The sequence below is a fragment of the Calypte anna genome, chromosome 11 (genome assembly GCF_003957555.1).
Source record: "Calypte anna isolate BGI_N300 chromosome 11, bCalAnn1_v1.p, whole genome shotgun sequence".
Lineage (NCBI taxonomy): Eukaryota > Metazoa > Chordata > Aves > Apodiformes > Trochilidae > Calypte > Calypte anna.
In genome coordinates, this window is record NC_044257.1 from 7,471,067 (window position 1) to 7,487,856 (window position 16,790).

At 36.2% G+C, this 16,790-nt stretch overlaps 1 protein-coding gene across 1 annotated transcript in view; it reads right to left on the bottom strand.

The window, feature by feature from the left end:
* Positions 1 to 288: 288 nt before the first annotated feature.
* The window catches only part of LONP2 (lon peptidase 2, peroxisomal), a 33,668-nt gene continuing 17,166 nt past the window's right edge, over positions 289 to 16,790 (bottom strand). The window contains exons 9-15 of the mRNA XM_030457830.1: positions 13,851 to 14,001; positions 13,205 to 13,331; positions 12,046 to 12,179; positions 6,664 to 6,806; positions 4,259 to 4,466; positions 2,809 to 2,999; positions 289 to 1,671 (exon numbers count right to left, since the gene is read on the bottom strand). Of these exons, the coding sequence (XP_030313690.1) occupies positions 1,450 to 1,671; positions 2,809 to 2,999; positions 4,259 to 4,466; positions 6,664 to 6,806; positions 12,046 to 12,179; positions 13,205 to 13,331; positions 13,851 to 14,001 (1,176 nt within the window). The 3' untranslated portion in view covers positions 289 to 1,449. The remainder of the gene's footprint in view (positions 1,672 to 2,808; positions 3,000 to 4,258; positions 4,467 to 6,663; positions 6,807 to 12,045; positions 12,180 to 13,204; positions 13,332 to 13,850; positions 14,002 to 16,790) is intronic.

A 16,790-nucleotide genomic window follows, 5' to 3' on the forward strand; every position in this document is an offset into this window, starting at 1 on the left:
GGTTTTTTTTTTCCCCTGTATGTATTAACAGACTGCATTTCTATGCATGTCTCTTTTCTCACTAGTGCAAAGTAGTGCAGGATTGTTACTTGTTCTATTAAGTTTGGGAAGTATTTTTTCCCCCTATCTATTTTGATTAAAAGGCACAACATTAGTTATCATACCTTTCTGGTGTCTTTAAAGTTTTTGTATTCCTCATAAGGCAGAAGGTACTTCAAGATTCCTGTGTTTGTTGCTTCTTATCCTTGGAGCTCTACTAGTGAATGATTAGGAGCAGAATTCTTAAAATAGTGACATGAAGGCATTTTATTATTTCATAAGCAAATTTGAATTTTTCAGAATTAATGAGTAAGAAGAGCAAGTAACATACTGGGTTTTCTCTTGTGATTGCTCCTAGTATGAAACAAAGAAAACTCAATGATATTAATTACAGAAATTTAAAGTTTATCGTCACTAACATTCGAAGAAAGAGAAAAAGCTATCAGTTGAGATGGAATCCTGACAGACTTTCTTTAATCTTCAGTTATTCACAGTATTCAGTACCTAATGCAATTTGATGATCCAGTATTTTCTTGGTATTGTTTAAATGGATTTAATGTTTATAGGCTAAACTACTAACATAGGCATCCTGAATCAAGTTGATCTGTATCAGTAAGAATGAAGGACACTTACTTTGTCCCTCCAAAGTATTACCAGGCTTTTTCATAAGGTCTTCAAGTAAGCTCCACCTACTGCTGGTGCTGCAAGTACAAATTACTTGGTACATTATCTCTCCCTACACAAGAATTAGGTTTGAAAAATGACATCTGCATTAACCTCACTACAAGCTAGAACCGAGTGCTGAAAGGACTTACTTAATTTGAACCATATTGTTTCTGTTTAAATCCCTTTAAGAATTTTTCTTAGATTAAAAAAAAACAAAACAGTTTTCCTGTAATGCTGCTGCTTCTTGAATGTTCATTTCCTAAATAAGTACAATTTTGTGCTAAATCAGTTTGCTTTCTGGGAACAGCCCCCTTTCCATTAGACTATCCTGCTGTACTGCGTTTGCTGCAATTTGTTTTCTCTTAATACAGCTCACAGAATTACTTATTAGCCCCTGTTTGTGGGTGTATCCTTTTAAAATACGTAAACAGCTCCTGATATTTATATACCTATATTCCAGATAAGCTAAGTAATTGTTTCTCAACAGCTTCAGCTTTCTCATACTTGAATCTTATCACAAAAATGAGTAGGGTTTTTTATGAGTCTTTGCTAATGATAGGAAAAAGCAGCAAACGCCCATAAAATGTGGTTTCAGATTATTAACTGCCGTAGGTAATATTTTTATTTTTACTGCATTTACACCCATATTTAAGCAATCAAGTTTATCTCGTGCTTGATACGAATATAGCTGGTAATTCTTGATCTCTATTAAATTTGATACAGAAGTAATCTCAGCCTGGCTGCTTAAAGTTTACTAGTCAAACGCTCAACTCTGGGCTTAACTGCAAATCCCCCATCAAAAGCTGCATTAAGAACTTCATCTAGGCAGCTTGCCATAACAAAAGTCAAATCTTGCCGTACATTAACCGCAATTTCTTCAAGATCTTTTTCATTTCTTTGAGGAATGATAATTCTCTTCAGTCCAGCTCGGTGTGCTGCCAGGACTTTGTCTTTAATTCCTCCAACCTAGTAAGGAGAAGAAATACATGTATAAAAATCCATGATACTAATCTAGTAAAGTAATTATTGGAACAAATTACATTAGGAGTTAAGTTATCCCTCCTGTAGTCATTTAGGAAAGTAATTAAAAATGCAACAGTAGTTTTAGCTCATTATATGCCTAATGAGGGAACTATTTTAATATGCTACACTATCCTTTCTGTAATAGTTAATAACAAGGAAAAAAAATTTAAAATCTAGGAATGCAGGGAATTATTTTTTTTTCTTAGAAATAATAGCCTTAACTCATTTTCTTTTTAATATGGCATGCTGAAATCCTGCACCTACATGAGAAGATATTCAAGATAAAAGAATAATTAGATTTAGGGGGAATATAGTTGTAAAGGTGCAATGCCACACTAAACAATGAGTTGTACAACAGGAAATGCACAGAAAAGTACTTCACATGCTGTTTCAAAAGTTCTTCCAGTCTCTGCTACCTCACTTTGTTACCTGTTTTACTCTCTACTGCATGAAACAGAATGCTCTTTTCCAACATCATCCATCCTTTATCTGTTGTTTCATGTGAGATAACTCCCATATCTGCTTAATCACTTATACAATACTAAAAATTAAAAATACTCGTTTGAAAACTTCATTGCCCTCATGCTTTGAAGAAGCTTAATGCAAACAGCAGCCAGGTGAACAAAGACCAAAATGTAAGAAGAATCTTAAAATACACATATAAAGATGATTTCAAAAGTAACCTATCTGCAATCACTATAAGAGCTTTAAGCAATAACTCTTCAAAGTGAAGATACTTTCGTAGTAGTAGTTTGAGGAAATGTTTGGAAATTAAAATGTGTTATTTTGGGACCATCTTGCATGTTAAGATTTCTATGTTTCCTTTGACTAGGCATTCTGATGTGCTTTCTGTGAAAAGAGCATCATGAATGGCTTTAACATGAAATGGAAAGCAGGCAGGAGCAGTACAGTACTACAGGCTGGCTTCCAGCAGCTTCTTCCAGCTGCACCAGATGAGACTGGATTGCTGCTAGGGAATGATCCAGCAAGACTTCGCTTTTGTAAATGCCAAAAACCAGACTCAATATCCAGAATACGGGGAATTAATACAACTTAGCTCTTTTCTCAAATGATGCTTACTGGAAGAACAAGGCCTCTTAGTGTAATTTCTCCTGTCATGGCTACATCGGAACACACCAGCCGCCCACTGAAGAGTGAAGCAAGACAGGTTACTATGGTAACACCAGCAGATGGTCCATCTTTTGTGACAGCTCCAGCTGGGAAGTGCAGATGGATGTCAGTGTTGTCAAGGAGATCAAAACTTCCAGAAGCTTAAGGAAAAAAAGAATGGTTTGAATGTGAAAAATCTAAACCCATTTTGTTCCTGGTCTTTATTCTACAAGCCTACCAGAGACCTAGTAGTCTTAGCACTATTTTTTTAACTGTAGGCTGAAAAAACAACACTATAGTGCAGAGGCCATAGAAAACAAAAAAGAATATTCAACAAACTTTCCTACATCCAGATTTCTAGACAAAACCATAGCCAATTAATCAATGAGCTTGGCATTTACATATGCTGGGAAATTGAGAGTAGGGCTTAATGTACAAACCAAAGAATAACTACATAATTTTTAGGTTTTTTATGTCCCAAACCATAAACGTCCCTTATTACAGAACAGTAACTCAAAATCAGCACTCACACAGAAACCCAGCATTAACCAATATGATAAAGTAAATAATTTAAATCTTTTCACCTTACTTAACCTGTAGGACCTAACTGCAGACTTAAGAGGCATGTGTATAGTTATATATGTATACACTTATTGTAACTATAGAGTTAATGCCAGCAGCACTTCATATATTGATTCAGTTTAGGTTTTTAACCTATCTAAATGCCATAAATGATAATGGGTACTGGACCATTATTTGACTATTCAGCAGATGATCTAACTAGAAAGCACATTTCCAGAACTGCGGAGAGTGTAAAAGAAAAAAGTTTCTTGGCATGAAGTCCTGTTGCACTGCAGTTCAACAACTCAATTCTCAATGCAAACCTACTTTTAAGAGAAACTGTCTCATTTTTAGAGGAAAACTACAGACTTGAGTAGATGTGTTTACATCACAAAAGTAGTGCTGGAAAGCTTGTATGTAAAGATGAGGAAGAGGCAGTATCTGCCACAACTAAGGTGAAGCATCTTGGCACAGAGACTGCCAGGTTGTAGCAGGGAGGGACAGTCTACAGTGACAAGTCATGTCTGTTTGGCAGGCCACTAACAACTCTGCTTGGCAGAAATCAGAAAAACCTATAAAAAACGAATTCTAGAGCTGATTCCATCTTCAGTGTATCACGGATTGCTGGAAACCCCTTCCTCTGTTAATGCAACACTAAATACATTTCCACAATGAATCCAAGTAATTTCTTCCACTGTTAATCAGCAGTGCTACAATCTACCAAATTATTGAAAAATAACAATTTTTAGGGTATTTAATTTCCACGCAGCACTAACAGTTCCTTTATGTGCATCCCTACATTAAGACACCAATGGTCCCATACAACCTGTCTTAGGCAGTGTCATTTTTCCCAACCTACCATTGGTCAGCTGGTATCTCTTGGCATTGCTGCGCAACCAGCTGATGGCGAGGTGTGCAGACTCCTTCATAACATCTCCCAGCTGCCCTGTCAGAGTCAGCTGCCCTTCCCCATCCATCCGACTGGCTTCTACAAACATGATCTCTCCCCCCAGGGGAGTCCAAGCCAAACCTATGGCTACACCTGGCTGACTTAAACGTTCGGACACCTGAAGGAAAATAACACAGGAAACAGTTTAGGAAATAGCCCTTAAAAATCTATTGCAAAAACAATGTGCTAGTTGCCTTCAAAGCAACTCTACCCATTAAAACACAAAAGTCCATTATCTGAATTTTTTTTTTTCAGCAGTAATTCTGCCTTATGTGTAAACATTAATTACAGAAAAGGAGTTATATGTGGCTGCTTAACTTAAGGCAATAGCAAACATCTGGTTATATAATTCTTGAAACCTTCCCCACCCTCAACAGTCCAATGAGAATCTTTATCTTCTCTTCAAAAGACTTCAAGTATTTAGGCAATCCTGACTGAATGACATATGACTTAATCCATATGGAAGAGGTAGATTTGCCCTGACTCTTTGTTACTTGTGTGAAAAAGCCAGTTTTGCTCCCAAATGCTACCGAAAAGCCTTTTAAAAGGTGGTTCCAGAGCCCAAAGTACTGTCAGACAACACAATCTATTTGTTTATTGCAAGCTAACTAGTTTTGAATAATGAAAACAGGAGCATGCTGTCAGGCTACATATGAAAGAGGATGGGAAATCTGACTCCTTGGTGATGACAAGTAGTTAAGCAAGCTCTACCCCACACAAGACTACAATCTGCTTCTCTAAAAGTCTGCCTGTCCCCACTTATTGATGAAAGGTCTCTGAGTCCCAGTGTCCCATGTTCAGAGAGGGAAAGAAACGTTATCCATCAAAGTTGCAGGTTTGATTTTTTTTTTCCTTTATCCAAGAGATTCTTTTAGAGTATGTTTTCCTGAGTTTCAAGGGGTTACAGAAACCCTGATGAAAGATCATACAGCTATTTTGAGCTGCTATGTTATGTATTTATTAAAAGGCAGAGAAGAAACTGTATGTTTCTTCACTGTTTCAGGCAGTGACTATAGCAAAACACATACTGCTTTGTAAAACAGTGAAAGACCCATTTTTAAATAATTTTGTCCCTTACTACAATGCAGACTTGAAAATTAATTTGATTAATTCCTGAAAGGGATTAATTCCTTATTAAACTGCTCAAAAGAATTTAAAGAAATGTTTAATTTCTTGCATAGAAACAAGTCAAAGAAGCTTCACAACAGAACCACAGTAAAAGAGAACTCCTGTCCAGAAATCTGCGTTCCTAGTTACATTACAGTATGTTAAATGGGATACCTCCCATTCCCCCAGCTTCCACTGCTACCATCATCATCCTCTAACACAATCAGTAGTGCTTCCTCATTTCTGTGTCCTCATTAAGAATGTCTTCCAAGATAAAACCTTAATCTCCAAAAGCCTCAGTTTGGGTCTAAAACCAGACTCATTCTTTACCTACATTTCACTTTCTCCTGCTTCCCCTGCATTATCTTGTCACCTTTCTGTCCTTCAAATCCAACTGGAGCCTGGTTCTCTCATCTAGAAGAGAAGAATTATGCCAGGAAACTCCTGAAGTTATAATTTTGCCTCTTCTTGAAGTTTTCATTTCTATTCCATCTAACTTCCTGGTTTACTGATCTTTTCTCCAGAACAAAGACAGGAAAATTTAGGAGTACATCAGCAACTGGTTTCCTGTCATAGTGTTTATACTACCCACACTGTCAGGTAAACCATGTAAATGATGAAAATAGAACACCAAACTAACAAATTAATTTAAGTGATAGCATTTTCATATAATATGAAAATATGGAATATGCCTACTGAGGAACAGAGCTGGCCCATCTGATCTTAAAACATTTTATAGCTAAGAGTCACATCAATCTAAAGAATGTATGAGAACTCCTGGTGTAAACCGAAGATGTTTTAATACCCAAAAACGCTAAATTGCTTTACGGAGCCATGTGGGACAGTCCTTCATGTAGCTGCCTCCGAGACAGAATTCCTGGCTTCTACTTTTGGTGTCTTTTCGAAGACCACCAAACAACCCACAGACATAAGTAAAACTGTCATAAACTGAAAAACATCACCACATTCTTGAGCACTGCTGCAGGCATCTTTGCTAACAGAAAGTTATCCATTATGTTATTTATCTACTCTGAATTAAAACAAACGAAAAACTACAGGTGAAAAGCACTTGGTGGAACAAAAAGGAACACAGTTCTGTTACTCATACAGTTTTAAAAATTAACATTGTATAATCTCGGTCTAGCAATAAAGTAGACAACTAGTCAAAACAGAAACAGCAGTCAAGGAGAAACAAATGAGGATCTTACCTCTGCCTCATACATAGGTGGCCCCAGGATATCTTTTAAAGCATGGAAATCAATTAAAATAGGCATTTCAGGTGGTAAAGCCAGGTCAGCTGTGTCACTGATAGATTCTGTTTTTGCATCTTCTGTGACATGCTCTTTGCAATCTAAGAGAAGAAAAATCTAATTTAGGATTTTTAGCAGACTTTCTTGACAGGAGAATTAAAAAAATTATGACAGAAAAAATTAAATATTCAAAGAAATGCTCAGAAAGTTCATGAAACTGCTAAACCATCTTTCACAAAAATCTTGTCAAATTAAAAGATCACATGGCACCAAATTTAATTATTAAGCCTAATCATGTTCTATGCGTTCAGCAAAGATAATACTAAATCTAGAGCACCGACAGAGATGCAACTCGCTTAAATGCAGTTAAAACTAGGTCAAATAGCAAAACACGTTAGGTTCTTTAAGGCCTTTGCACTTTTCATCAGATTTGTGCACAAAAACAGTTTTTGTAGGAGATGAGTATGTTTTATGTAGTGTAATATGGAATATGGAGCCAAGTGTGGAAATACTGAATGTTCAGTAACTACTGTTCCTTTTATGTACGTTTGCAACTGCGCTCTCTGCAGTCTGTCTACAAGGATTTAAATGCTTAGCTTCTGACACTAATAATTAAGTTCTGTCAAATAAAGTGGGAGCATTTTAGCCAGATTTACATACATTGCTTTGCCACGTGGCTGTATTACTTAGAGCAAGCCTGCATGACATTCACTAACATCTCTTGTTTCACACTATCCAACACAGCAGAGGTGCTGCTCTGTAACTCTGTTGTCCTCTCTCTCTCCACACCCCATCCTCACACACCTACTCTCAACACCAGAAGACCAGCTCCCCTGGGAAGCTTCACTCCTCCGGTCCTGGTGTACTGCTTCCTTCCAGACTGTCAGACTGGACTGCCCAGTGTACCACAGCCCACCATTACTGCAGCCTATGCAGCACATACCTCTGCAATTGCACTTGCTACATTGATTTTTGTCTCTTATGACTATTTGCTCAGTCATAGGATGGTTTGAGTTGGAAGGGACCTTTACATCATCTAGTCCAACCTTCCTACCACAGGCAGGGACATTTTTTGCTAGATCAGGCTGCTTAATTCACAAAACTGATGTCCCTTGATTGTTTAAGAGCCAGCTCGGCAAAGAGCATACATACTGCCTGCTCAGCTTCAGCAAACAGCACCTCAAACAGCTTCAGTATAATGACTTTATTTCTGGCTTTTATCTTGAAATATACTTACACAGGGCTCTGCTCTTTTCTTTACTGGATGAGATATTTCTATGGTATCTTGACCAATAACCACCAGCAGCAAACAATTCCTCCTCAGGAAGCACTTTAAAACCCAATTAGCCACAGCTGTAACCTACTCAAGTGTCATCAAGAAGGGACCACGTAATTAAAGCAGTAGTTATAGACTCAAAAGTGGGAACTTTGCTTCCTCGACTTATAGTATTATTGTATTTATTGCCTATACAATTTTTTTTACCTTGATTTTTTTTTCTCTCTACACATGTATTTCCTATACAAAAGTGAACTGTAATAGGGACCATATCAAAGCCTCAAAATTGGTTTATACGGGACTACACAGCTGGTTGTTTGGATAAATAAGCTCAAGAACTTAACATTCGTTTGCACTGGGCCTACCCTGCACATTTGCTCAAGTGACTGTATACAGAAGGAGAACATGAGTGTGGAGTCATTTCCACAGAGAATTTGATCCAGATGCAAAAGGCTCGTTACCATTTTCTCCAAAGCCCTAAGCAATATTTTAGTGAAATACATATCAGAGAAATTAAAAATACTTGAGAAATCCAGATGTTTCTAAGGTTCTGTGGCAGTTTTACAGCAGTACCTCCCTGCCCTGAGGCTGCCATTAATAAAAGCATTATACACATACACACAGTGAAGATACTTCTTCTTACCCCCAAAACACAAGCCTAAAATATATTTAAAGCTATAATTATATTACACAGGAATGTAAACTGAGCTTCCAGACTTCTGCACCATATTTTGGGAATTTCCCACATGCTTCCTTTTTTTGACTTCTTTTTTGCTTTCAACCAAAAAACCCATCTTTCATTGCATAGTAATGCATGCACAACAATAGAAGATTCAGGAATTTAAACAATTATAGAAGATGAAAAATCACTGGTCTAATCTATTTAATGTTACATTAAGAGGTGTTCCTCTTCATGTTGAAGTTCACTTCATGTTGACCACTTCAGTCAAACTTTTATTTAAATTCAAAACCAAATGTTTCATCCACTAAGAGTAGAACAAACTGCATTGTATTACTAGGATTTAAGTATTTTCAAAGTGTTTTAAAGTATTTTAAGTATTTTTCAGTATTGATAGAGTCCCTAGTTAATAACTTTTAGTCATTAAATATTATCTGTCCTAAACCTGCTTTCAAGTCCAAATTAGACAAATAATTTTTCACTCTGGGTTCAACTGTTGTATCATGATATTGTGCCTCAGGACACAGTTGCTGCATTGTATTCTCAAGTCAGTTGCACTAAAATAGGAAGGAGAGTTTCACATATTTTTGTGACTCCTAGAATTTCTTCTAGTGTCAAAGACTAGACGAGTGTCTCATAAATCTTAGATCACATTTCAGTAAAATATCAAATAGTGTTACTGTACACATGGATGACACCCTGGGGAGGTCTGAAAAATAACTCCATGTGCTTTTGCTGAAGTTCAAATTTAGTACAAATTCAACAACTGAAGCAAACGAACCCTCCCCCTACTTGCCAACGTCATTATAAAGATCAGAAGTCAAAGGAGCAAGGAAGGCAATACAAAGCTGCCAGTGTATTTCAGTCACTCAGTTTTGGAAAGTGCTAAACACAGCCTGACAGCATATCTCCCAGCATCAGTACTGCTATGGCAGGTATCATCCATGTTTAGAGCCTACAATCAAACAGTGTCAAAAGCCTGATCTTTATAAAGGCATCTTGAAAACAGATGCTCCACTCTGAGTTAATAATCTGATTTAATCAATATAAAAATGGAAAGTTACTGGTTCTACCACCTAATGTCTTTCAACTTTTATTACAAACCCACAAGCTAAAAGGCACTCAGCTGAATAAACACAATAGGCAACATGCTACTATTCTGATATGCTATAAATCAAATAAAATTGTGCTTCAGCAAGTCAGAATCTGCAAGGCAAGCCTGTAGCTTGCTCTCTCATATTCACAATGTACAACATATGAGTGTACCAAATGCAGAGATCTCAATCCCACCACCAGTAACTGACAAATGAATGGCACAAAAATTAATTTTAAGTCTTTTAAGAAATCTAAATGAAATTATTTAAGAGACAACAACTTTATTAACTGTTCTTCCAGAGTCATTCATGCACTGGAATAAAAATTCATCATTGCTATGCACAAATATCCATTAATCAAAAGGGGAAAAAAAATCCAAAGAAATACCTATAGGCTACCAATCCCATGATTTGTATCAAGTTGCAAGTATTTGGGGATATTTCTTAGTTTTGTTTTAAATTCTTGGTTGTTTACCACAGACTGAATGAAAACCAAACAAAAATATTTTTTAGAAGTGTCCCACTCTAATGCATGAAGCAACATATTCTGCTAAAAATACAGTAGAGTATAAGCACATTATTGGCATAAAGTAAAATGAATCTTACCAACTGCACCATTCTACTTAAGTCTTTGTAATACTAAAGTTTAACTACAAAGCCATCTTGACCTCCCTTGTATTAGTACAGCTTCTTCTTATGGACAGTTTCAATTCCAGAAGTACAACAGCAACTCTTTGCAACTCATTTCTTTTGGGCTTATTCAAGACTGCATGGCAACCCAAGATGCTAGCATTTTGTTCTCTTTTGAAGCACTTAACTTGATGTTTTCACTTATCTTTGGTAATATACAAGTCCAGCACTAATTTTAACAGAATGCAATTTTAACACTCACTGCTTGACTTCAGAGAAATTCAACAGAGGAGAAAAGGTAGACAAGATGCACATAACATAAATGGAAAGCATTAATAAATGTCTTAACAGCACTTCATTTAAAAGATGGAACAATTTAAACTACAGTCACTGCTACTGAGAGAGTTCACTTTCTTGAAGTCAAACACTGAGAAAACCGAGTTGAATCCACTTAAGAAAACACTGATTTGTAGACTGAATTACATCTTCTGATATTATGGTTTCCACAGACATTATGATAAACTTAGAAAACTCAACAAGTTAAAAGATTTCATTTGCAAGAGGGAAATACTGAATTAGGCAAGCTAAAGCTCAAAGACCATAAATGAACAGCTTTCTTGTGATAAAGTGTCAGCTGGATCCATTGAAATCTTTAAAATACCCTGTGTTTGCTAGATTTTATTGAAACTAAGGACTAGCAACATTTTAGAAGTTCAGTTTCAACTCTGGATTCTTCCCTTTCACATTTCTCATCTACCTTGAACTGTGGACTCCTGCAGACATCTAGTGCTGCAATAATCACTCTGAAGCCTTCAACAGAAAACAGAGATCCTCCATCAACAACTCAACAGAAAAAAATCTATGCTCTGCATCATATGTTTCACCAAACACAGTATGGATGTTCATTTTTACTAAAGAGAACATTAATTTGGGGATGAAAACGGGAGCAGTTAGCAGCTGTTTGCTGCACATGAACTGGATTATGAGCCTGACTTCTTCCTTCCTCCCTCCCTTTCTATTTTGAGACTAGGAAGAGGTCTACTTCTACTGGTGAAGCAGTTACATAAATATTTTTGCTGTTTAAGAATTCTATGTTTAGATTTCCTTCAGTCTGTTGGATGACTAATTGTCTGCATACATGGGAAATAAGAACAGATCTATTGAAGCAGACCAAGCTCATAGAATAGGTGCAGTTTTAAAAGGTAAATAAAGAGAGCCCCTAAGTCTTTCTAAATTAAAAGCTCTTCAAGCATACATCTATTTTATAGTACAAAATAATTGGCATGCTTAAGGAATTCCTTTAAATACAATTACTAAAGTAATTCTTAGTCTTTTGTTAAAGAAAAAAAAAATCAATTATTTGTGCAAAAATCCCTGGGAAGACATAAAACCACACAAATCATAGCTGCATAACTAAGTTATGAAACTTATCCATTGTACCTCTAAATTACCAACCTGGCACACTGAAATTACTCCTGTCCCAAGCCATAATTCGGCACTACTTGAGCCATGAATAATAAGGATATCACTCCATCTGCAAAGCTTTTAAAAACAGAGCCCTTAAAGCAGCATACGAAAAAAGGTGAAAAAGTTGATATACCAGCTTCCTAGTGACTTTGTTAGAATTTTCCTTTTTAATAAAACATGCAAAAGATACACACCTTCTCCTTCACCCACTTCAGCACGATCTGGCTTTGTTTCTTTGTGCTGTCCTTCTGCCACTTTCACTGCCACTGCTCTGCAAATAGCACCCAGCTTCCGATCCAGGGAGCGGACTCCGGCCTCTCTGGTGTACCTAGCATGGAGACAACTGTTTTACTGGTGGGTATTCTTTGTAAGAGAGATTCCTTTCAAATGTAAAACAACTTTCTTTTTAAAAATACATCCAAATAAAATGAGATCTGAAATGCAGGGAGATCTCGGGCTACTCTAATAAACAGGGAAAAAAACGGCACATGCTTTTATCTAAATAATTGTGGTTTGATGATAAAACTGTAAAGAAAGGCAGAACTACTGAGTGGCTGACATGACTGACACCTGGTGTTGAACCTTAGTGAAATGCAAAACAATATTCTAATACCACTGAGCTCTGCTCAGATGCATAAAAATTAAGAAGAGACACTATTTTACAAGTCAAAATATAGCTCACTAAAAGTTGAGGAACAGACTGTGAAAGAATATATTCTTTAAGTCAATGAATTAAAAAGAAACACCAGACAATAACACTCACTAAATGTCAAAATTATGTTCCTGGTAATAAAATACTTCAATTCATGGAATACTGATGCATTTTTTCCACTGCAAATGAGGTACTTTCAAGCAAAAAAGATGTTTTGCTCAATAGTTTTGCTCTCATATCCAACAACAACAAAAAAAAGTAGTTCTTATTAATACAAGATATTTTAAGACCCCCCATATTTAATTTTTTTAACCCAATATCACTTTTTAGACAAATGTGGCCCATCAAGTCACAAGAAACAAAATGGCAATTTCCATTTTTTCTATGACAGAAATAAAACTTCACTTTTTAAAATAAAGACCATGCTTTCACACACTGAACACTGCAGCAACACTTGCTTTAAGTGTTCCTGTTTATTCACGGTGCCCTGCCAATTGTGTCAATACAACTGATTGGGAGCCATACTCTGAGAGCCAGAGCAAGAAATTATGTAGAGAAGGATGAATCAGATCAGACAGCAGAGCCAGACAGAGTGCTGGAAAGAACAATTCCAAATGATTTGTTTTATCACTTTACAAATGATTTACTAGTTACTGGAAAAATAACTTATTTAAACTTAAAGCAATGAGTAACAGATTTACCTGGTAATTATGTCCAAAGTTGTTACTTGTGGAATCTGTATTTGCTGTGGAGTCAAACCATGTTGTTCAAGCTGTTTAGGAATCAAATGCCTATGTGCAATTTCAATTTTTTCTTCCTGTGTGTATCCTTCAAAAGAAATAAGCATATGTTTAATAATCTTTTTGCTTATACACTGTGATATAGTCAACTTTCTTACCATTTACAATTGCACCTGATTGAATCTAACAAAAAAAAATCTATAATTTCCAAGGCTGTTGGTATGATACTTTGTAACTGAATTCATGGAAACAAGAATAACAATTTTAGTGTTTCAAGGTCCAATACTTTGTTGGAATATTAATACCATGAATCAGTAAAACCCAGTGAGAATACAAACACATCAGAGAGTTAAGATAGTGTTGCAGAATATATCGATGTAGCTCCATAAACATGGCAATTAATTTTCCTAAGTGCCATGCTGAACTTTATTCTCATGACAGAAGCCTTAGTGCAGGTATCACCATGAGATTCTTTTAACAATTATGGCCAGTCAGTCTATATTCCCAGCAGGCTTACCAAGAGGAATTGCTTTTTATTTAGGAAAAACATCCCATCATTGTGTAAAGACTTGAAGCAACCACTTTAATAAAAACATTGTAGTGTTACCTGGAACTTGAATAATTTCCATTCTGTCCAGCAGAGCAGGTGGGATAGTAGCTGTAGTATTGGCTGTAGCTATAAAGAGCACTTGAGACAGATCAAAGGCTACATTTAAGTAGTGATCAGTGAAACTGTGATTTTGTTCTGGATCCAAGACCTTACAAAGAATGAACACAAAATGGATACAGTAGCTCAATTAGAACTAAATATGAACATTTTTATTACATTCATTTTGGCTTTGTTAAATTTGACTCTAGGTGAGCCCTGGCTTTCCTAAGGCAACATCTGTGTTTCTCCTTTTCCCCCAAACTTTGTGATTAAAAACCAGACAAAATTAAACAAGCACTAAAGAGTAACAACAGTCTGTCTGAACAGCCTCAGAAATGTTCTGCACAAATATAACTATGGCTTGAGTAACAGTGTTGTCTTCCTACCACTTTTAGTAGTACTAAGGTGTGCTAATGGAACACTTGAGTATATTTAAGTCATTAGTTGAATAAGCTGTTGTTCTGCATTAGATGATAAATATACATATATATATGTGTGTGTGTGTGGATCACAAGGGTATTAACATGCTGCCTTCTAGTTTTTTTAATGGTGATGGAAACTGGAAGTTCATGGTATATAACAACATACACTTGGCTTCTATATCACTACCTATCAGCCACCTCCATCCCATCCCAATTTGAAGTACTGCTAAGCTTTTCCTTCCCAAATGATGAATTATCAGTGCTACAGCAACATAATTCTCATGTTACAGTAATAGGACCTATGCATCTCCTGAGAAACAGCACACTGCTGTCAAAATAATTTATCTGCCTATACCTAAATGAATGCACCCCTTGTCATAGCAATTTGAATTACAGCCAAGAGCAGTGTTGATAGTTCTGAAAAACTGAATTTGAGCACCTCTTAGCTTTTTATGAAAGAAACAATTCTGAATTTTCATTTTTCTTAAATTCTGTTCCATCTCTGAAGAGCTGAAAATCTTTAGATCACAAATGTTTTATGATCACAACCTAGTAAATTCTTTTCTTTTTCTTAAACAATGCCAGAAACACAGCAGAACTTTTTAAAAACAGAACTATTTCTGATTTTATGTTGAAATACTACACAGATTTAAGACAAATTTGGAAATGCATTGCGAGTGTAATAAAATACAAGGTACAGATTCCCTGGGATAGTGAAATCTTAATCCATACTGAAGTATATGCCTAAATTCTAAAACTAAGGTTGGAACTTACTGAATGCTACTGTTCGTTGCCTGTAAGTTATTCAAAATCTTTTCATACCCTCTTCAACAAGGAGCTGCTATCAACTGATCCTTTGTTTACTGATGAAGGTGTAGGCCTTCAGGTTTACTGACTAGCCAAGTAATTCAATCAGGAATAGATGTCTCTTACCTCAATTAGTCCTACAATCTAGCCCTAAAATGTAGGGGGACACAGCAACAGGCAGTGTTCTTAAAGGGAAGATCCATTCCAAATAGTAGTCTCCATTCCAAGTCTACTCTTGCAAATTTTTCAAACCTAATTTAAACAGCAAATCCTAATTCAACTTAACTTGATTTGGTAGAATACATTGTTTTTCAGCATCTTTGGAAGTAATTGCAAATGCTTCAGCTAGTAGAAGGGATTTTTCTGGAAATAATGAGTTGTATAGTTTTCTATAACATTTATCTACATGCAATTTTCTCTTCCTAGTCTGCAACTAGAAATCCTTATGAAACCTACTAAGTGCTAAGGTAATGATTATAATATTATTCACAAAGATACACAAAATACTGATGCTGTAATCATGCACAAAGAGTACTATCCAACAAACACAAACTTTAATGAAAACCAACTTGCATTCTCATTATCTGAGATTTTCTGCAAGGGCTACAGTTTCTCTGGACTAATAATTCTTTGTCACAGTAACTATTTCTTAGAATAAGACAGTATCATAGCTATGCACTTAAAACAGATTTTCCAAACCAAATAGAACTGTTCTTTAGCTAGGTATCTTTGCTCAAGTTCAAAAGTCTTAAAAGATATTAAAACTAACACAAGAATATCACATACAGAAAGAACATTCAGTGAACAAAACATCTTGGTTAATTTATGACTGACAGCTCACATGCATACAGAAGCTTCTCTGTACCAGCTTTTTATTACCATAAAATCCAAAATAAGTTCCATGAACATTTAACTGCCTGGCTATGCTCCTGGTCTAATTTTCCTGCATACAAATACTCAGTTATCAGGCTCTTGGATCAGTTTCTGTTTTCTTCTGTTTTAAACAGAGGACATCTAAATTTAGACTAAAGCATTCCCTTGTTGATGAACCGTAACTGGAAATAGGAAGACATTCTGTTTTGCTTAAGCAACGACTCTGCAGAAGCATTAGAACTAGAAGAACTAAACACATATCCAGCAATTATAAAACATCAAGCTTTGCTCCAAGCTTACGGAGTATGGCAATTTTGTTCTTGAATGTATCTCATTGTAGAAAGTCAGTGAGATTTTAACACATCTACACATTAAGGAAAAAGGATGTGCCTTTTATACTTAATGATGGCACTTACCAAACAAGAAGCAGCAGTCTGTCAGAAAAACAAATGTACCAGCTAGGTGACACCTTACTATTGTTTATTCTCCTACATAACAGCCACCTTTGCTCATTCCAGATGGACTTTCCAATTATTCAAACCACAAAAAGCAGACGAAAATTAAGCTGTTATGTCCAGGCATGAGTTCTCCATTAGAAGAGGTAAAGCACCTGCTTCAGGACGTTTAGACAGCAGTAGAGGAATACATAGATCCCACATGGGAGCAGCCCAGACATGCTTAATAGAGCAATTACTTCTCCAGATGCAACTAATGGCCAATTAGTAATAACTGACATAAAGACTGCAGCCCAACCAGAGGCTGGAAGCTAACCTGATGAGCCCATGGCAGAAGCTGA